Source organism: Chinchilla lanigera, unplaced genomic scaffold, assembly GCF_000276665.1.
Source record: "Chinchilla lanigera isolate Chin_1 unplaced genomic scaffold, ChiLan1.0 scaffold00002, whole genome shotgun sequence".
NCBI lineage: Eukaryota > Metazoa > Chordata > Mammalia > Rodentia > Chinchillidae > Chinchilla > Chinchilla lanigera.
The window spans coordinates 34564736-34588687 of NW_004955403.1; the positions used below are offsets into that span (position 1 = coordinate 34564736).

At 33.1% G+C, this 23952-nt stretch overlaps 1 protein-coding gene across 1 annotated transcript in view; it reads right to left on the minus strand.

The window, feature by feature from the left end:
• Galntl6 (polypeptide N-acetylgalactosaminyltransferase-like 6) overlaps nt 1–23952 on the minus strand; it is a 1020690-nt gene that overhangs the window by 643886 nt on the left and 352852 nt on the right. Inside the window, exon 3 of the mRNA XM_005373544.2 lies at nt 7369–7477. Coding sequence (XP_005373601.1) covers nt 7369–7477 — 109 coding nt within the window. The remainder of the gene's footprint in view (nt 1–7368; nt 7478–23952) is intronic.

Here is a 23952-nt window from a genome sequence, read left to right on the forward strand (position 1 = left end):
ATGGGGCCTCTCTTGCAGCTGTGCTAGTGCTTTTCAGAAGGCAGCATAGTTCCTTTTGGCCCATCATTTTTCTCCAGGTCTCCGTGCAGTGTTTGACAGAGTGGCACATAAAAGTGTGTCTCCAGTGAGTGGCTGAATAAATGAATACAAAAACAGAAGGCTTAATAAAAGCCTCATATATTCAAGCTTACAAGTATGATTAACCAAAGCAAGTGTAAGTAGTGAAAGGTTAGGCTTAATTTCATAGGATTCCTGAAGCTTACAGTGGAATTCATGGCTCGATTATGATTATGTGAAAGTAAAATGGATTTCAAAGCAGATCAAACGAAGTGTTCAAAGCAGCTGTTCAATGTTGACTTCAATCATATAAAAATCAAAAAGAGATAAATATTGTGACCATATTATTAGTTAAAACAAAAAGAAAATTGGAAAAAGTTCAAAACTAAAAGAAAATCTATACTTACAGATCAGTGATTTTAAAAGCATTTTTATAAAATACATATACATATCATGTAAAAATACGCATACACATATGTTAATTTCAATGAATTGCTTTAAAAGTATGGTTTTACTAATGGTTGTTGTATTATATATTGATATCTTCAAACTGATTACTTAGATAAACAAATATAGATATGTAAGATTGATCAAACAAACATTATTCCTTTCAAAAAACCAATAGTAATCAGTAGTACAACTAACTTAGCTATCCTGTGTGTATGGTATACACACACACACACACACACACACACACACACACACACATACTTTCCTTTCTCTCTTTCTTTTCTCTTTTCCCTCATCCCAGTTGTTCTTTCCTTTTGAGCAGTTTCTTTCCCTTTCACAATATCTACGTAATACAGCAACCATTGTTAATTTCCTAACACCTTGTCTGAAATTCTGTATGGTTTGTATTGTTTTTGTGTTATTTTATAAATGTCTGTGTGTTTGTTAAATTTTTTTTGTTCTTTTATCTTTAAAATAAAAAAGAAAAAAGTATGGTTTTACTACTGAGAAAAAGATACAGGGAGAATTAGGAAACTTCAAACACTGATTGAGAACCAATTTTCTATTTGAACTAGTTGCTTTTTCTTTTCAATTCTTAGCATAGTTTATAGATTCACATTTAACATGGTAAGCAAAGTTCCTGTCTCAGAACTATATTAGCAGTTTTTTTCAAATCACAGTTTGATTTTTGTTTCAAAATTTATAGGGTGAAATATCAGAGGGATAACTGTTTGGTTACTGTAAGAGTTATATCCAATGTATAAAGAATAATGATTATATAGCAAAATGTACATTGTCTTTCATAATATTAGAAAGGAGAACATTTCAGTTTCTTCAACTCGAATTTTATTAATTGAAGAGTAAAAGTGTGCTTATTAAATTTATGACAAGGTATAACTGAAACTAACATGTTAAAGGAAGAAATTTAATATCAATTCTCCAAAGATTTGAAACAAACAAAATGAAATATAATGGGATTATGTATAGAAAATGTATTATTAAAATAACAATATCTAAATTGTAGCTGATGAGTGGAAATTCAGAGATATCAGGGAATTAATTGTACAGAAGCACAGCTTCATTATCCGTATTTCACATTATTCTTTATAATTTGGTTCACTGTTTCTTCCCTACCTATACTGCATAAATTTTGTCTACAGGTAAATTGGTGTGCTTTGAGACATGTCTGAAAACAATGAAGTCTATGAAATAACAAAAAATTGCATCTTTTTGAACTTTAAAATTCTTTTTATCAGGTGCTGGGGGTTCAGCTCAGAGGCAGACAGCCTGCCTGGCAAGGGCGAGGTCGTGAGTTCGATTCCCGGTACAGCAAAAAAAAAAAAAAAAAAAAAAAAAAAAAATTCTTCTTATTAACTTGAGTAGTTCTCATTATTAAAACAAGTTCTAAGGGCACAGGCATGTTAGAAAGGATCTTAAAACTAGACCTAAAGTTTTAAGGTCTTGATTTGCCTCTTTTTCACTTTTTTAAATGCTAGAAATCTCCACTTCCTTAAATTACAAGCAAGATTTATTTATTACCTAGCTATGTTGCTTACCAACAGCTGCCCCCATATACCATCTACCTATTAATTTTGTACTATTTGGTACCTCCTTAGGAAAACACTTAAATGATCTGATAACTCAGAACTCACCAAATATGCCACAAAATTCATTGCCAGAACAAATATTTAACTAAAATGCTAATATGACATTTAATGAAATGCATGCTGCCTATTATGCTACATATGTCTATAAGGATTAGTAAGATTTCGTCTACCAGGCCACAGAGGAGCTAAAGTAATACAAAGAAATTTGCAGACATGAATACTTATCCAACCATAGAAGAACAGCTGAAGTTATGAAGACATATAAGTATTTTTAAATCTTAGAATACACCAATGAAAAGAAATAAAAGACATAAGTGTAGATGATAAAATAATGAGAAAAATAGCAAAGTCAAGAACGTTTTGAAATGATAATATTGAGGAATTTTTAGTAGAATAGACTAAAACATTTTTATACCCGAAACAAATATCACTGGAAACAAGCAACAAATTTAAACGTTACAGACATTTCAAAAATCTTAAGGGCACGATATGAATAAGTCTAACTACTATGAAAATATAGATATAATAGATCTTCTGCTAGAAAAATATAATTAATCACAAGAAAAATAGATAATCAACTAGTGCTATAAGTATTTCATTAGTATTCAGAAATTTTTGTTACAAAAAATTCAAGTCAAAGTAGTTTCATCCAAAAATTTCTGTAATTATTAATAAACAACTAATTTTAATGTGCAAGAAAAAATTAGAAAGTTTAGAAAAATAGTCCAGATTAATCAAGTCATTTTATGAAGCTATCATTATGCTCTTCCCAAAAATCTGTCAAGGATTTTACAAGAAAAAAAATCATGGGCAATGTTAATAAATTAATTAATTCATAAATACAGCTTTGAAAAGGTTAAAAAAAAATTAGCAAACCAAACACAGTGAATAATGAAAAGACAAACTTAGTCCAGGATTGTGAGTTTGGTTTCTATTATGAAAGAAAGAACTATCATTTATACAAATAATATATTAGTGAGAAAATTATTAACAATATTAATTAATGCAACAAAATATTTTCTAAAATAAATTTTTATGTTTAAAAATAAAATTCACAAACTCTCATCAACCAAGATCAGAAGATTTAAATACATTTGTTAAAGCATAACTCATATTTGTATAATGTTAGTAAATAGTAGAGTATATTAATATTTGATAGAAAGATGGGCAGGAAGGCAAACACAAATTAAAAAGAATATTTTTTACTACTGTAAAAATCAACAAAAGTTATGTACAGCCATTATTACTAACTCTTGGACATTACACGGTGCTCTTACCATGCTTAGGAGCAAGGCAAAAAGAACTGAAATTATAAGATCAAATATGGAAAAAAAATTAAATACAGTGTCATTTATTATTTGTAGATCTTGTGAATGTTTATCCTTTGCACCCCCAAAATAACCTCCACTTACGTGATTTTAGCTAATAGAAAATTTCAAAGTAGCTTTAAAATTCAAATTAGTTTTAAAATACTAGCATTTCTAGATATCAAGTACAATGTATAGTGTAAATAAGATAAAAATGCATAAAACACCAATATTAATTTTCTAAGATTAACAATAAAAATCTAAGTATATAATTATAAACTCTTCTTAAATTTAATGAATAAGTTGGAAAAATAAGATACAACATAGAATGAATAACTATCAAACTGGAAAAAATCATTATTATATCAAATTATTGTGTTGGAACATATCAGTTATCCTCTAATTTATCAAGGTGCTCAATATATATCTAAAACTCTTGTTATGTTGGTGAATGTGTTTTTGTTTTGTTTTGTTTTTTGTTTTTCTTCTGGTTCCAGGAATCAAACTCACGACCTTGAGCTTGCCAGGCAGACACTGTACCGCTGAGCTAAATCCCCAGCTCCCTATATTAGTGAATGTGTATGTGCAACCTGATTCTGAATCTAGAATTGTAAGGAAGGACCTCATGTAAGAATGGCAATATGTACCAAAAGAGAGCAGGAAATAGTCTTTAACAGATATCAGCTTAAACAGATATCAGCAATTGTTATGAAAGTTTTATATATATTCTATTACATTATTTGCACAAGAATATGTACTCAGAAGACAGAATTGAGAACCTAGAATCAGCATCTTAATTTATAGAGTAAACACTCCGCTAAGAGAAGAAGAAATTTCCAAACTGTATGTGTGAGGACTGAATATTTAAGTGGACAAAAACTAAATAAATATTGGATCCCTCACACACAAAAATGAAGATGAGATGAATTTATGGTCAAAAATATAAAACTATTAAGATTTTAAAAGACAGTATAGACCATCTGTATGATCTACACTTAAAAAATTGTTTCTGCATGTCACTACATCAAAATTAAGAACTACTTCTTAAATCACACATGGAGATGTTTTAGTCGAGCAAACTGTGAGATTTTCTTGAGACACAGAACCACCAAATGTACCATCTAGACTAAACTAACATCATTGTGTGGCTCCAAAGGAAAAGAAAAAAGTCAGAAATTGGAAATCAAAGTGAACAGGAATTTTACCAGAAAATGAAAAAATAATGGGACATGAAAATTTGAGTGATAATGAGATATTAGTTCATGTCATCAAATTGAGAAATAATGTTCAGACAACATTAAATGCTGACAGGGATGGACAGTAATGGGAATTCCTTCTATTATTGATTGAAATGAAATTTTTAGAACAATTTTGGAAAAGTTACACATAAATAAATAAAGTTGAAATGTGGATTCCCCGGACATATAAATATACTATTAAATAAATACTATAACAAAATATTATTTCCACCCCAGGAAAATCCACAGGGAAGCTTACAAGAACATTATATGGGATAATGTATGCCTGGAAATGATCCAAATGTTCAAGGAGAGGAGAACTTATAGAAAATTAAACAGTGAAAATGAATCAACTATTGTGGCATATACTGATATGAATTAATCTTAAAAAGTAATTTTGACTTCAAGAATAAATTAATAAAATATGACTCAATTTTCAGAGAAAGCTCAAACACAGTCAAAATGTAACAATGTTTGTTTAAGGATAAATACACAGATGGTAATTAACTCTGGGGAAAAGGAATTAAACACAAAAGTTAAGTCTTAGAGGGACTATAAGAGCACAAATAATCCTTTTTCTTGGCCTGGTTCCATGATAGACTGATTTTTTAAAAATGTTTGACTCTGCTCCTGTGTGTGTGTGTGTGTGTGTGTGTGTGTGTGTTCTAAAACACTTGTTTATGATATGGCACACAATATAAAGATCAGGAAAAATATCCAATCAGTTGCATTTTTATATCTTCAAGGGAATCATGTAAAAGTCACACATTTACAAGTTTTTAAATTGAAGAAGAAATTTACACTGAAAATATTTATTATTCCCAATTTTCTTTGTCAGATTTCTCTTGGTCTAAGGATGAGAGTACAAAATGTGTATTTGTGTAGATGCTCAAGCAAATGGTATGAACCACAAATAAATGTGTAGCTTTTGCATCCAAGACCTGTTGATACAAATGAAATATCAGTACACTCATTCATGTGAAAGAAACTTACATGGATTAATAAATACTAATATAATTTGCTGAGTGCATAATGTCACCACATAATTAGCCAGTCATTTTAGAAATGCTATCTTTATTTTTTAGGGCATTTGGCATCTGAAAATGGGGAACACAAATTGATCTGCTTATGGGCACAGGGCTACATGGCTGTAATTCCACCACTCTGGGAGGCTGAGGCAGGAGGATAACAGAAATACAAAATCTGGGATTTGAATCCCGGAATGTCCCTCTCTCATTTATTTCTTCATCATTACTCAATGCTGTGCAAATATTATTCTATGATTATTAGACAGTAAGGTATAGCATGATAAAAACCAGCTCGAGCTCTACAAATTATGAGCTACTTAAATTTGGGTGAAACTTTAAAAATTTTTAGGGATTCTATTTTATTTTATTTCAGATTTGGGATAATAATACCCACTAAAATTGTTCTGAGGTCTAAATAGTATCTAGTACAGAAAATGCATTCAATAAATTATTATTTTATTTTTAATTTGAAGCAGCTTCAGTTAGTAATAGTATTTCATTATGTCCAAAATACATCAGCATCTTCAAGTTATAAAAGAGGAAGATATGGTTGGATTAATATAGGGTCGGTCATATCAATAGATGCAAAAGAAACTTGAAGAAGTCATGTTCAACATGGGAAGATAATGAAACCTGGAAGAGGCTTATTCTCTTAATATCTTAGAGACACGCTACTTTAAAGAAATTGGGGTGTGAGATTTATTTGGGAAGAGTTGATAGAAGAAAATGAAAGAAGACTAAGTAGGTCAGTTGTTCCCGACATAGAACAGTCTTGTGTAATTTCATGAGTACTTAAACACCTCGTTCTAGTTCTCCCAGAAGATGAGTTGGGAGGAACGCTGCCCCTGAGAACCTAAGGCTATGGATAGCAATAGTTGTGTTGCTGATTTCACCCAGATACAGTGTCTGAGTGCTATTAAAACATCTCCACCAAAAATTAGCTGCTCTATTTCTTGAAATCCTCCATATGAAAGAAGAGCTCCATCCACCAAATAATAGAGTATGGATTTCCTAGCTTGTGTTGTTTATTTACTTTCACTGGATTTCTACTTATATGCGCTTTTTCATTTTTGCTTCCGACAACCTAACTTTTCATCCTTTCTAGAAAGATAAATTCTTTTCTACTACTCCAGTTCTAATCCAAGATGGCAATCCTGATACACATGTTCAGAACTTCTTGACTGCGTTTAACTGCCCATTTCTTTGTCCAAGTATTTCCAACCTCAGGTTCCCAGCTTCTGAGATTTACAGACTTGCTGCATCCTCTTGTAATGACTAAAATTTTAGTACCTCTTAGAAAATGCATATTGCCTTGCAATTGCAGTAGCATTTAGATACCTTGCAATGCTGTACACATCAGCTCTAATAAGTGAACCATGCTCAAAATACATAGCCTACCAGGCCATGTCTCATTGATGAATCCCAATACATCCCCAGAAATGACTGAAAAGGAATTATCAATTTCTAAAAGTGTAATGACCTCTTCTGCAGTTTATTTTTGAAAGGATACTCATTATTTGTGTTTTTCCTGAAATTTGAACTCATTTACTTGTGTCCATTGCTGATCACCAAGGTCCCTAGAAGACAGTGTGCAGAAGAAATACTGATTCAAGATACTTTAATTAAAAATGAGACGCTGCAGTAAGTAAAGTAGCACTATGGCTTACACTGAACTTCATACCTGAGCGCATTGCCTCTTTCTGAATGCTCTCATAGTCATGCCAGTCCTTTCTTCTCAAACCATCTGTCCATGAATAGAATTGCCCATCTCCCAGGCCCAGTGGGAATGTCTGTGGAAAAGGAAAGTATTCAAGCATAAAAAGGAGGTATTTCCTTCTGAATGGTAGGTAAACACAGCCAGGTACATAACAGGCAATCAAAGAATATTTGGTAAATAGATGATTCCTCTGAGTATAGTGGAAAGAAAACTAATGCTAGTGACTAGCTAAGCACATGTTTAAACGCTTTCCTTAAACCTTTAAAATGAGAGCATCCCTTTCCCACAGCTCTTACTATTTCCTATTTTATTTTACCCAGAATAATTAGTAACTCACTGTTTTATCGCCTCTAAGCATAAAACCCTAGCAATTTTCATTCACCCAAAGTATAACTATTGGAAATATTAATAATTTTGGTTTTCAATTAAATTAATTTTGTCTGCAATTTATAGCTTCTTTCATTTTGATTAAACATTTTTGAATGAATGGCTTTTGAGTAACATTAACCATTCATTGAATGCTCACAGTGTACAGGTACTGTGTACAAAACCTTGCTTAATTCACATATATATTGAGTTATAAGTCCCCACTTTTCTGTAAGTTAAACTAAGGCCCAGAGAACTCAGTGCTTTTAATTATACCACAGTGACCAAGCAAAGATTTGGACCAATTCTGGTAAGACAGAAATGGTGGTCTTAGTAACTACTAAGCACTGTATTCTATCTAAATTAAGTACTGTACGCTTCTAAAGTATAGTTCATATTTACACTTAAAGTTAAAACTGTCACTCATGCATTAGTCATATGCACAACACATATTTTATGTTATTCTCAAACCTAATATGTTACAATGTTAACTTGAAAATCATTTTTATATGCATTGCTGAAGGTACCCCTTGTCATAATATTTATTTTTGGTAGCAAAAAAAATAATTATTTTGAATGAAAGTTATCTTTACAATCTTTGCAGTTAAGGTAATGTAAAATATTTTTTCATATCTATATTGTATTTTTTTCTTTTATTTCTGTTTTGGGTTTCTTGGGGGAAAATAAATAATATAACTACAGAGGGAAGACAATTTTAAAAAGCAGAGAAAAGTGAATTTAGTTAAGATGAATAATTTTATTGAAGTAGTATTATTCTGCAAGGTTTCCCAAAGCAAATAAAATACCATATTTGCTAGTTTTAGACAATGCATCCATTATGCTTATAAAATTATTTACCTTTAGCCCATCTTTATAGTTTACAAAAGTTCACTTTTTTTAGTGATTTTTTTTTTTTTTTAATCTTTTTGAGGCAGGGTCTCCCTACACCGTTCAGGCTGACCTTGAGCTCACTTTGTTGCCCAGGTTAGTCTGGAATTCACAAAGGTCCTCCTGCCTCAACCTCTTGCATATTGGGATTATAGGCATGCACCACCATGCCAGGCCCCTGGTCACTTTTTTTCAAAATGATGAAAATAGGGCATATATTTAAAAAAAAAAAAAAATAGAGTAAAAATTTTAAAAGTCATTTGGAGGATATATAGCAATTATTTCAGAAAAATTACACTATTTTTAACCTTAGAAGTTTCACCAAAGTCAGTGATAAATATATAATGAAGTAATTTTATAATAGTGATAAATATATAATGAAGTAATTTTAAATGTATAATCAAATAATTTTGTCTCAACCTTCAGTGGTAAATTTACACTGATAAATACTGAGCACTAATAAAAATTTCCAACACTGATATGGATAACACCAGTTTACAAACATGACTTTCATATTAAAACTTCTGACATAAAGTGTGGAAGGATTCTTGTGAATGTCAAGCTTCCTCTGTTTACCAGCTGTACTCTATTTTCCACTATTTTGATATGTTTAAGGTACAGAATTTTTAGCAACTGCTAAAGCAAGGTACATTGAACACATATGTTGATACTTTCTCCAGAAACTAACTGAAAATGACAGTAAAGTGCCTAATGCATCACAAAAGTGGAAAACAAAACTGACATAAACTTGTGAGCCGCTTAAAACTACAGGGAAGAAAGTAGATATTTTTTACGCATTGAATTTTGAAAATACTGAAAAATTTGAGACTTTAAGTAATTCTGAGAATGAGGCTAAAAAAATGAAAGAAACAGTAATTTTTATGAGGCAGCTAGACTCTCCTGGATTTGTTCTCCCCTCTAACAAAGTGTTTTTGTGTTGATTTTAGGTGCGCTCTCCACCCACAGAACACTGAAGTGCTGGAGTTTGAGAGAAATGTGTGCCTGGTTGCTAGAAACAGTGGAACATAGAGTGCTGAGCTGAACTGGAAATTAGATTTCATGACAGTTTCCATATCAAATGTGATTAGTGAACCTATCTTCCTTCACCAGACTTCCAGAAAACTGCCAGACTGCAACTTACACAATTAGACAAAAGATAGAGAAATTCCTTCCTGGAGAATTAGAGTCTAAAGTAAGAGAATTGGTACTGGAGCTTCACACACACTTAGTAAGGACTCACGTAGGTACTTTATTCACAGGTATCAATGGGCTCCAAGGATTACCAGTCATTTGAAAGATGTTCAACATAAGATTCAGAGGCCAAAAGTAAAGAAAAGGAAAAAAGAAATATACAACACACAAAACTTCAAAAAAATGAATATCCTGAAAGAATATCCTTTAAGTATTTCCTTAGAAATGGAAATTGAAAAAGCAAGGATTTAAAATAATACAAATCAGCTATTGAAAAGTAAATTAAGGTCAAAGAAACTCTATTAATGAATAGAAAATCAAAAAGCAAAACAAAGCTACAACAAAAAAAATCAGAGAAGGACAAAAAAGTACAGTAGTCAATATTGTACCTTTTAGCTGGCCAAAATGACAGCAGTTCTGACTACACAAGAAAGATTGAACGTAGTTCCAGAAACAGTGTCTGTAAAATGAATGAATGAATAAACAAAACACTAAAAAGAGAGGTAGTACAGCTTTAAAAGCTACACTGAGAAAGTTCTTTTCAAAATTATTGGAAATAATTATGGATATATATTAAAACTAAGCAGATGAAAAGTTGTTCAATTAGCAAGATTAGAAGACAAACAAAACCATACAACGAACAAAGGACAACTATAGTCCATTATTTTATTAAGGTAAGAATAATCTAACCCAAATATTGGCTAAACTAAAATTTGTGCGATTGCTACACTGGAAGCTGAGGGAAAGCATGGTCTATGCTAGTTAAATAAACGTTTTAAATTATAGGGAATTGGTAGACAGATCCAAAATGGTTAAACATTCGAGCATAAAAATAATATAGAATTCATGCATCAATATGGAAGCAAATAACAGGATAAAGATAAAAGATTCATGTAGCTGCCCAGGCATCTGATTCCCAATATGGAAGAGGGCAAGGGGCTTTCTGGTTAATATTACAGTTTTTGTAGTATTATTGAATTTTAAAAATTGTTTTTAAATACTACTTTTCATAAAAATCTGAAATGAATATGATTGGATATTCTTGACCATGATTAGTACTTCAGCAAGGTATATTAATATCAGAAGTATATTTTGTCAGGCATGGTGGACCACACCTATAATCCCAGCATTCTGAGTGGCTGAGTTAGGAGGATCTTCACTGGAAGTCCAGCTTGGGCAACTCTATGACAGGGAGACCCTGCCTCAAAATTAAAAATACCTAGGGATGTAGCTCAGTCTGAAGGCCCTGGATTCATTTCCTGGTACTGTGAAAAACAAAACAAAACAAAACAAACAACAGGATTATGAACATAGAGAAATCAGATTAAATAACCTATTTGACACTATACTTTAATAATAAAAGCTATTTAATGGCTTGCTAAACTAATATCTCTTCTGTAGATACCACCCCTCCTCACAGCATTATCTAGCAAGGTTTTAAAAGTATAATTCTCCAGTCCCCGTTCATTCTTATCAAATTAAAACTCTGAGCAGAAAAGAAACACAGAAATCTGTATTATTAGTACTCCAGATGACTTTGAAGTTTGCTGGTGGTTAGGGCCTTCTAAGCCATACGAATAGGAAAATAACATAACTATCCCACTAAGACAAGAAGCCAACTCTTTAGAGTTAGACATGTGCCAGAATGTATCAAAAAATGTTTTCACATCCAGAGAAGATGATCTAGTGTAAAAATTTGGTGTACTTGTATCCTTGTCAGCTGCCTGGATAGTGGGTGAATAAACCTAAATCAATCCCAGTGTATTTGTGCAGAACTACCTTGTTTCAGAAAGCTTAACCATCCAGTAAATGATCCATTAGTAATCTGACCTTTTGTTCCACAAAAGCAGTCTCCAACACCCAGATCCATTTGCTTCTTTTCTGAGTTATCATTTCATATACCTCTATATGATTATACTGGTATGGGTCTATTATCTGTGACCTTATAAAATAAGTATGAAGTATATTGAGCCTTCATGAAACATATATTTTAGACCTGTCCATAGGCCGGTCATTTATTTGTGAGCAAGTACCCTTAGTTTTTCACCTTGAGGACATTTTATTCATTGTCAGGTTGCTACAAAGTTAATTTGAAAAAAAATATCAGGGATGTGAGAGAGAATCCACTAAGTACAAACCACATGTAATAGTTATAACTGGATCCCTGAGCCTATGAAAAAATGATATGCTTTTGAAAAGGTTAAGAAAAAGTTTTCAAGGGTAAAACATTACCCCTAGGCAATATATTTAAAATGGGACAATGGATTTGAGGAGTGACAAACTCAAATACCTTCTGAGGTCAGTGTTATGGTACACATGAATGGAAAAATTTGTGCTACTCTAGGGACTAATGAACTCTGGATCTCCTTACTGCAGTTATTAACTTTTAAAATAATTTCCAAACACTTCTCAAGGGCTGTCAATATGGGAGCATCTGGTGAATAACAAGAACTTGTTCCTTGATTCTTGTATTAGAGAGGTCTTACTTATCCTAACTGCTGATGGGGATAACGTTGAAAAGACAGAGAGAAGATAGTTCGCATTCTGAAACCTGTCTTGCATTTTATTCATCAACCAACCAATGGACTTTTATTCCCACAATCAACCAGATATGAACTATTCTACTCCTTTTATGGAAAGTAATATTAAATTGTAGAAGGACAATGGATTCAGGCTCAGGAGACATAAAGGAGGATTTCTAAGAATAAGCAGGAAGTCTTTTTCTTTTGGGCCTCCCAGTAAATTCATAGGTAATATTAGGCTAATAACAGTAATACCTACCTTCCTTATCTCACAAGATTTTTTTGAGTAGTAAATCACAGGAAGCTTTTGAAAACCATTGGCATACCATAAAGTGATATATAACAGCCAACAATTTTCACCATATTTGCAATTTTTATAGCTACTGAAATTAGTTATCCTGTCTTTAAAAGTTTTAACATACTGGCAAGCACATACATTTTAGTGTATGTTAAGCCAATCACAAATTATGTGAGCTAAGCTGTCTTACATTAGATGTTAATGTAATATAATAATAGTTATGGATTCTTGTATTCTGTGTAAGTACCGCATACTGAAAAAGGTGAAAGATTTATACTATCTGAAGAGAAACCAGAGTATAGTTCCATATATTGAAACTACTAGGGGTATATTTAAAAAATAGATCTTTGTGCTAGAAACATGGGTGCCCATATATTGCTGTGGTATGATGTTTTTAATTCTTCTGGAGTAATACCCAGAAGGAGAGTGACCAGGTTAAATAAATCAGACCTGCATGTGTAAACGCAGTATTACCTCCCAAGTGTAAGTACCTGAAAGAGTAAATACAACTGAAAGGTACAATAGATATTGTTAAAGGGAAAGAAACTGCTTAACAGGAAAGAACAACTGGGATGAGGGAGAGAAAGAAGGGAAATATATATATACACACACACACACACACACACAGAATAAGTAAGAAAAGTAGACCAATTTCTACTGGTTTATTGAAAGGAACAATTAATGTTTAATACCTATATCTGGTAATCTGAGCAACTACTTTAAAGATAGCAATAACTAACACAGCAACCATTGTAGATTTCCTATCATGTTTTGAAATTGTGTATCATTTTTTATAGTTTTTGTGTTGTTTTGTTTCTGTTATTTTTTGCTCTTTTCTCTTTAAAATAAAACAATAGTTCTTTGGCAGAAAGAAATATAATATAGTGGAAGGTATGGGTGGGAAAAAGTAGAAAACTAACATTTACTGTTATATCATTTTCTTATAAGAACCTGTGCTGAATTAGAGTTCAGAAAGTTTTAATTCATACCTTCATAAGATCACCTCACTAATAAATGGTAAATTAGCATTTGAACTAAGTATACTTGCCTTTAAATCTTACGAATTAATTAAACTAAACACATGTGAGAGTTTTACTATCCTCCTCTTATCCAGACTTTATTACTGTTATGGCTTGGATCTAGCATGTCCCTAAAAATGTTTGTGTGTGAAGTCTTCCTTCGCAATGCAGCAATGTTTAGAGATGGGGTCTGGGGGAAGCACCTGGAATGGGAGGACTCTGAAATCATGAATGGATTAATTCACTTATGGATTCGTAGTTTCATGTGCTTTGGGAGGTGGTAGAAACTGCAGAAGGTCGGGCCTAGCTGCAGGAAGTAGGTCACTGGGGGCTGTTCTGGAAGCGTGTATCTCCTCACCGCCTCTCCATGCGCTTTTTCTCTTTCTCTGCTTTTTGGCTGCCAAGTGCTAAGAAGCTTTGCTCTGCCATACTCAGCCCTGGTCCTCAGCCTCTCCACCGGCCTATGGCAGGAGCTCATGACACCGCTCTGAAACTTGGAACCAAAACACATCAAAAGACCTCTTTTCTCTGTTGAGTTTGTTTATGTTAGGTGCTTTGTCACTTCAGTGGAACACCAAAATAATTACATAAAGTCATTGAGAAATACGTTAAGAAATAAGGTGAGGGAAGGAAAAATAATTCTAGGAGATTTTGAACTCCACATAGTAGGCAAAATGGAGCCAGTAAAGGATCTTAAAATTTTTAAAAAATGGAATAAAATATTATGTAGAAATTGGTTTGTCAGTTTTGTAATAGCTTTGTCCTGTCTGAGCTTGAGCCTAACTGTGGAGCATGCAGTGTGTCTCAAATAGTCAGCAAGGAACTTTCTGAATTGTTTCTGCACCTATAAAACATGATGATTAATTTGTACCAGACACAAAATCACATTTAGTGGCTTTGAACCATCTTGTTCTTTAAATTTGCTATAAATTCTTGAACATATTTCTGGTAAGATCATTTCAAGATACCTACAAAATGAACTTTGACCTGGTTGGGAATGGTAAAATTTACCCTCCTGACCTCCCAAAAGAAGTATTTGCAAAAGGATTGAGCACTTCCATGGGTGAATCATGCAGGGGTGTGCACTGCAGAGGACAGCTCACAATTTCAGATTTTAAGACTTTGCAATGGAATCTGAAAATCTCAGTTGTGGTATATAAAATCTGATTTAAAAAATTTAGACTTAATCAACTATTCATAAGGCACATTGTACCAGATTATGTTTATGAAACACATCCCAAAGACATATGGCCAAGTTGACCACTACCCTTCACTTGGCTTGCCTCAGTAATGGAGGGCATTCTCTTTCTCCTGGGGCAAATTTAATTTACCAGTACTTGCCTTTGTAATTCATTATTTGTATTTATGCTAGTATCTAAACTCCAGAGAGCAAAGAATGTTTTTTCATGAAAAGTGGTTTGTTGGAGGATTATAATTAAAGACAAAAACGAAGGCAGAAGAGATTTCTCAAGAATCAAATATCAGGTGAATGAGTTCTTATATATGTTAAATGAGTGGTGCCCAGTTTTACTTTGAAGATTAAAAAGACAAAACAACTGAAGCTAAATGCTTCAGATGAGATCATTTCTCCAGGTTACACACAATTTTAACTCTAGTAATGTTCATCTTTACTATATAAATTGATCTATGGGGTGTATTTGCAAGAAAAGGCTTCTGCCACGCTTGTTATTTTAGTAACAACATTTTATTTTAAGTTCCTGTATTTATGTAATAGAAGGAAGACACAATTAGGGAGTTCTGACCTTATTTCCCTCCTATTCTAGCTGCCCTGAAACTATTTTTTAAATGAGATCTTTCCCTCTGTGGTCAGTGGAACAATTAAACATCACATTTGTTTGCCTAGGTGAAGGCCAAATCACTCTCATTTTATCACTTGTTGGGGTGCTTCGAAATTTTTAAAGATGCCTCTGTGTTTATATATGTAGTTGAAAAAGTAAAACATAGCCTGTGTTAAACACTTTTTATTCTAAGTTGTCCCTTCTTAGGTTTCACTGATAAAACCCACATCAATTTTAAGTAAACAGGAACTTCTGTTATTGACCAGGATCTGTAACAAACTTTTCTCACTGAGTAAAGAAGGACATTATAAAATATACTATTTTTAGTTAAAGAAAACAGATTTAAAGTGGCTGGTAATATCCTTCTTAATGTTAGCTAGGGTGAGGAACTCAGCAGCAGTCATAATCTAGCTGACATACTCAATTTCCATCTTAGCATATGATATAGAATAGTTGTATGACTGACCCTCAAAATTACTATAATTTTTACTTTTATTCATCACAACAGAAACCCGTTAACTCAGCAGGAACACCTTCCATATCCCTCGTTGCTATGCAGCAGCATACCTTGGAGAAATATCAAGATCAGCATCTTAAAAACTATGAAAAATGTGTTGAGAACTTTTCCCATCTCAGAGTATTCTGTTTGTGATCCCTAAGGGACAAGATAAAAGAAAAGGAAAAGCAAACAAATAAAGAAAAAAAAAAAAAAACAAAGTGAGTTTAGCATGGAAGTGGACGCCAGAAGTGTGACAATACAAAAGCAAAGAAAGATTCTTTCAAAAAGAGCATTTTATATTAACCTTCAAAATCGCCTGTCTCCCTCTTGATGATGAGTTCATACACTTGTGGTTTTCTAGAAGCATTAAGTGTAGGTTTCATGACCCTCTGAATTTTAGTTCAGGACTTTGTATGGAATATTGTGAATTCCATCCTAACAATACGCTGAGGAAAAAAAGTACCCTCGGATGTCTTCAGAATCGGTGCTATTTTACACTGTGATTCTTCTTTCCTGTTAATCTGAGCTCACTGTTCTGGGCCAAAGGGAAATGATGAAAGGAGGATTAGAAAGAAAAACAATGATGTTTGGTCACAAGAGTGATACGGACAAAGAAACACAAATGGAATATCAGTTCTTTCTCCACCTTCAAGTCACTCAGTCGCCTTTACAGATCTAGTAGCAAAACAAATTTTATAATGGCAATAGACTCAGAATTATAACTGAATTTATAAAATTAGTCTACTTTTAAGAAGTGGATAATTGACAATATACTCAATTTTGTTTCCTCATCCTGAAATGCCACTGTAAAACATGTGCTTAGTTTGGCTGTTCACGTGATTGTCACTTGTGTAAAAATGAACAATGCCATTATCCCCCTCAACCAACACATGGGCAGAAACGAGACCTTATCGTTATCTCTAATGAGGCTTTTCTACTTATAGCTTTGCTATAATTTTAAATGGCTTTTAAACTGGCGATATTAAATTGTCATCTGAAGGAAATTGTGCAAAAGAGTGAAAACAATCAGAATGCAGGATTTTCATACTTGAATAGCTCAAACAAATATGTTTTTAGCTGTCTGTCCTAACAGATGTTTTAAATTCATTTAATCTTTAGGTAAACATATTTAAAAGAAAAAATATCATTGAAAATCAACAGATGTTGATCAAACATTTCTCTGTTTCCAAGAATACTGCAATGTAACATGTAAAATGGGTTACTAATAAATTAGATGTATTATTTTTAGATACAAAGTAGAAAGTGTTTACACTATGCTACTCTTCCAGTATCAGTATTTAAATATCGGTATAACTGTTCAAAGCATGATTCAGCTAAAGACAATAGGTATGTATTGAATGTTTGCTCTAGCCCTAAAAGCATAGTTGGGATCGAGACAAAATTGTAGCTTTCAGGAACCTTATATTCTAGTAAAAGAAGGCATTCATTCAGTAAGTATTAATTGAGCACTTACTTTGGTATTGCTCTAGGACTTGGAATTTGCAAGTTTTACTAATTCAGCAAAAGATCCATGCCCTTGATTCAGCTTACATTCTAAAGCAATAATATTAAAAAAAAAATAAATTAACAGGTAGAACACACAATATTGTCTTTGTTGTGGTTTTCTTAATAATTTGTTTAGGTAGTGTGAAGTGACAGAGGAAGATGGAAATGTGTTGAGTTTAGAAGAAAAACAAATTTAAACGTCTGAGACATAAAAGGAGATGTGCCTAAGAGATAATTGGATTTTCTGGTTGAATTAAAAATAATATTTTCCAACTGAAAATTTTCATTTTGAAGTAGTATTTACACAAGAATTTCACTTAAGAGTAGAGACCTTTCTTATGTAGCTGGGCCAAGGGTCTTTTCAGACAGAAACACCACTACAATGAATATCAAAATCAGGTTTTTATTAATAGCATGGATATTTACTATAAATATAAATTGTCTGCGGTGTCTCAAGGAGGGAAGTAATCACTACTACTTTAAATACCAGATAATAAAATGTCAGGACTTGACAAGTAGAGGAAAAAGCACTTAAAACCTAAATCTTAAAAGGGTCTTGGACAGTGACTTTCATAGCTAATTATTTTAAATACCAGCAAAGATGTTTTCAAAGCTCTTAATTTAGAGCTTCTTGTTCAACAAATTGTAGACATGAAAGACAATAGATCATTGTGTGTTCCTGGTATCTACTCTGTACTCTGAAAATAATTTACTTACAGGAAAGTAATTTTGATTACTATAATTATAACTTGCCATCAAAAAGTGATTTTTTAAATTAGAACTAAATTTCAAACACTCTTTTTTATAGACCACAGGTATGAGATTGAATAGCATATTATTAAGAATTAAAAAGATTTGTCTGCATTTGCTTATGAAACAAAATAATAAGAATCTGCATAGTATTTATCATTCCTATATTAAGAATGCCAACTGCACAGCAATACAATTTGTTCTAGTTTATTACCTTTGATATGTTGAAAACTATCGATGAATGCGATTTCCTATTAATATAGAAATTGATTTACGATGGTTTGACTTAGGTTTTTTACTATCATAATATGAAAGAGTACAAGTACAATCTTTTCCTTTACACTTTCAGTACAGTACTCGACAAATTACACGAAATATTTAACACTTTATTATAAAACAGACTTTGCATTGGTAATCTTGCCCAAATGCAGGCTAATGTAAGTATTCTAAGTACATTTAGGGTAGGCAGGGCAAAGCTGTGGTGTTTATTAGGTTATGGGTATTAAAATATTTTTTACTTAGTATATTTTCAATTTATGATGGCTTTATCAGTATATAACCACAAAGTAAGCTAAGAAGCATCTATAATGAGTAGAAGAGATGTCATGCTGTAAAAATAAAATAGAACATTTTACTTATGTGAGAGTTATTGTTTTATCTGTATAGTCTAATATGCACTGCCTTACATGCCAAATATCTGAAATGGGCCAATAATTCAGATTCTTTACTAAAATAACTAGTGACTAACTGCAAAACTTCTAGTGTTTCACTTTCTATAGTTTATAGTTTCTATAAACTAGGAATAATAAAATGCATTTCATTCTAAGTTAAGAATGTTATTTACTCAAATTTTATATTTTATTATTTAGTTATACATTTTACTTTAATAAGCTATATGTGTGCATAAATACCCATATATACATATATTAAAATGATTGAGAATTTAATTATATTTAAATTTTTAATACAATGTTAAAACCATAGGATTTTAAAGTATTGCTTTGCTTAATATAATACATTAACATTACAGAATAATTAGACGGCAGAAAGCAGTAACCCCGTGTAACCAGGGAAAACATTTCATTCAAAACTCTGAATATTCTACATTTTTCAGTACTATGAACATATAGATTTTTAAAGTTATTTAATGTTAACCCCTCTAAAAGTTAATTGTTAAAACAATTACAAAAGAGTCTAGTTTTAGTTTTAGCCTGCAGAGTTTAACAGTTGTCAGTCTTATAGAAGAATACAGTTGAACTATTAACCCACAGGTTTTCTTCATTGCCTTTGAGAGATCAGATTTTAGGGTAAACTACCTCCTAGTAATCTAGATGAACACGTAAATCTAGAAAGTAACAAGATCTCTTTACATGGAGCAGAAGTGGCAGGACCCATTATCAGGAACACTTTAACACTTTGTGATAAATTGGTGGAAGATGGTGTGGACTAGCTTGGAAATCAGAAACTCCTAGACTGGCAGTCTTGTGGCAAACATTTCTTATCCCCTGTATTTTCCCATGGGGACAATATGATGTCATAATAAAAATGAAATATACCTGGAGGGTTTTCCTTACACAGAGTTAGTCTCCAGTGGAAAAAAGTATCAGAGCATTTTCAACTTGAGGAAAGTGTATTCCCTGAGGACTTCAGTCTATTCTACATTTCTTATGTCACCTGAGTGGGTCAAAATGGACAGAAAGATGCTAAGAACAACTTGTGAAGGCCACATTACAGGGAAAAGTTCATTAAAAGACTGAGATTGAATCCCCAAATTACAGGACCCTTCTCTCATTCACACCTTACCATGATATCAGTGGAGCTCAAGTGTAATAACAGTTACAGCTAAGAGAGCTGAAAGAACAAATGCTATGTAAAGAAGATTCCTTAGGGAAGCCCAAATATAGAAAGAAATGGAAAGTTTCAGAAAGAATCAAAAGAAATTTGAACCCAGAACCAGGCAATGAGAGCTCTGAGGGAAAGTGCGTGGTAGAGATGGGCAACAGCTATGGTAATGTGATCTGGAGGTGGATAAGACCCTGGAGCAGTGCCAGAGTGGAAGCTCTCCTACAGTCCTTATGAGAGATACCATGTGATATGATGCAATGTCATATTGCACCATGGTATATCTTTCTCACCACCTGGACTCCAAATGCCACAGAGCGCTCTGTGTCCATGTGGGAACCAGTCCACTGGACACAAATAATAGCTGGGCTCAGTGCCCTTGTAAGCTCTCCCCCATGGACTACCACATTCTACTTAATTCCCAACAGGAGAACTCTCCCTTGTCAGAGAAAACCCTAAGGATCACTGACTCCACAAGTGGGGTAAAGGCTGTGTGGGAGGCACAGGCATAGAGTTTCCCTGGGTGGAAGCCAACATGGAGTTTCAGGCCAGAAGTTATTGTTAAGTGTACCCATCAATTCTGCTGTATCCCCTCCATCCCAGATAGAGCTGGAGGTTTCTAAATGTAGGACAGAGACAAAAGTGTCTGACCAGTCACACTCATAGGTGTGTAGTTGAAACCTCATAGGGTTCTGCTTGATGAGGTACAAGAAGAAAGTCCAGCAGTCCACTGAGACCCCCCGGGATATTTCACTCACCAGTAGGCAAGAGAAAAAGTTATAGTTGGGGAATTAGCTCAGTGAAGCACTGTCCTCCTCGTCACAGTTATAGAGGACTGGAGCTCAGTCTTCCACAACACCTCCAAGACAAGGCCTCTCTGCTTTCGAACTAAAGGAAAGAGCACAGAAGTCAAATGGACCTTTCCATTTGTGTCTGTGTGTTGTGTTTTCTTTGGTGTTTTTCCCCTTCCTCTCATTTGGCATTTGTGTGAGATATCTGTGTATATAAAATGGGTAATAAGAATTAGTTACTGTCTTTATTTAGACTGTAACTTTCATGGATATGGCAAATTAATGCTGTCCAAGAATTACATATGGAGTATTCAAACAAGCTGTCCTTGAGCACATGAATTGATTCTGATCTTAAGTCTTCCTTCCAATCTCCAATTATACTTCTCTTCTTTCTTTTTCTCACTCCCACAAATAACCTCTCATGCCGTCTGTCCCCAACCCCATTCCAAACACGAAAACAATAACAACAAATTTCTATCTTTCTTCTAATCATTTTCTCTTATCTCTTTTTTTATTTTTACCTTTCTGTCCCTACTCTTCGACATTCCAGCAGACTTGTCATCAGTGCTATTTCATTGTTTACCTAGGTTATTAAAACATGCATGAAATTGTTCACATAACTTTGACATTATGTGACTGATGCACATTTGGTTCTATAAATGCTGATATAACTGCTGATTATTCTCTCTTTAAAATGCAATGATAGGGACTGAGTGTATTAGTTTCAGCACTTTGGTTAGTTACATGATCATTAAAGCATAATCAATGCCAAGGTCATGTCACAGGAAGATAGATACTAGCCAAAGATATCTGCATAATAGCAATAGAGTTTTTCTACCCTAGTTGAATTTCAACCATTATCATGAAAAATAAAATATGACAAATCATTGCAAGAAGATGGCTCCAGAAATTCTTAACTCCCCAAAAACTTATTTTAAAGGCTCTAAAATAGAAAAGCTTCAGGAAAAAAAAAAAAAAAAAAAAAAAACCTCAAAAACATCTGAGTGTAGTACTGCATGCCTGTAATCCCAGAATCTGGCAGGCTGTGGCAAGATGATGTCCAGTTGAAAGTACAAGTAACAGGAGCAGCCAGTCTGAGGGGAGACTTTCAGACCCTAAAGACTAGGTTGATGTAGTAGATCATGTAATCAATGAGTCTACTAAATCAACTAGATACCATGGAGGCTAGATGTAACAGGTACTACATGACTCAAAAAATAAAACAAAACAACCCCCTAAAACAAAACAAGAATATTTAGGATTATACAAATTAGGGAAATATCAGAAAACACCAAATGTATGAAAAATTTACTGACCAAAAGCATACTAGAAAAATTTCCAGATCTATGTAAAATGCTTAAAATCAGATAAATAATGCATAATGAATCCCAAATAACCACAAGAAAAAATACTTTCATGATACATCATAACACAAGTCATGACACAAGTCAAAATCTCAAATTGCATAGAAAGAGAGAATATTGACATCTGTTAAGAAGAACTTCAAGTAGTATAATGTACAAAGACAATACTGTCCAAATTATCAGCAGCTTTCTCAACACAAACCTTAAAGGCTAGGAGACATTAGAGTGAAGATTTTATAGCCCTAAAAGAAACTACTTGTCAATCAAGATTATATCTTTCAAAATTATCCTTCAAAATTGTTGAGCAATAGAGATATTACACAACAAATATATGCTAAACAAATTCATAACCAACAAAATGTCATTACATATACTATTGACAGCAATTTAAACAGAGACAGTAAGGTTAAAAATCATCAGAGAGCAAAAAGGAAAGAACACTTCCAACAGGAGAGTAGTTAAAGAAAAAATAATGCAATGTCTGGATTCAATACTCTTCAATAATAATAATACTCAATATTAATGGTCTTAATTCATTAAAGGATAGACAAACAGACTGTGTCAAAAAATCACATGTTGCCTGCAAGAGACATAATTCACCCTTAAATAAATACAGAAATACCTCAGTTCACAAAGCTTCTGCTCATCAACAGTTTGGCTCATAAACAGAAGCTTTGGGTAAAATGTTGCATCCCTTGGGGAACTTGGCATCAGGTGATGAACAGGACATGAATATGTCCGTCTTCCCCAGAATCATGGAACAAATTAAATTTGTGAACTGAGGTAACAAGTTCACAGATATAAAAACAATACTCCATGCAAGCAGAGCCTGAAAAAAAGGAGTTACATTGTTTTCATTCCGAGCAGACATCAATCCAAAACTGACCAGAAGAGACAAAAATGGTCATTACTCCTAATGTATGAGATTGGATGGGACTCATATCTTCATTGGGAAAAGATAAACATTGTAAATGTGTATGTACTAAATGTTGGTATAACCAATTTCAAAATAGAAAAATTATTGGACATATAAGGGCAAAGAGATATGAGCACAATAATAGTGAGAAAATTCAACACTTTACTGACACAAATAGAAAAATCAACCAGAACCTCCAAATCGAAGAAGTATTAAAGTTGAACCCCATCATCCAAAAAATGGACTTAACAGATATCAGTTATCTACACAGTATTTCATCCAACAGCAAAATACATATTTTTTCTCAATAGCACATGAAACTTTCTCCAAAATAAACCATATCCTAGGCCATGAAGCATGTGTAAATAAATATAAAGGAACTGAAATAATATCTTGTAACTTATCAGATCATAATAGAATGAAATTGAAAGTCAACAGCAAAGGAAATCCAGAAAACTGGCCAACATATGGAAAATATATATGATGCAGTCATGAATAACCAGTGGAAGGCTAGAAACAAAGCAAAATATTCCTGGAATCAAATGACAGTGGAAGCACACAAATCAAAACTCATGCGACACAATGAAATCAGTTCTAAGATGGAAGTTTACAGCTGTGACTGCCTAATTTAAAAAATACATAGCGCAATCCAAAGTAAATAACCTTTATGGTGCATCTCAAGGTCCTATAAAAACAAGAGCAATTCAAGTCCAAGACTACTAGAGGGAAAGAATTTATCTATTATAGTTTAGTGGATTAACCACTGGTGGTCAGTTTATAACCCCCAGTTGAACTGA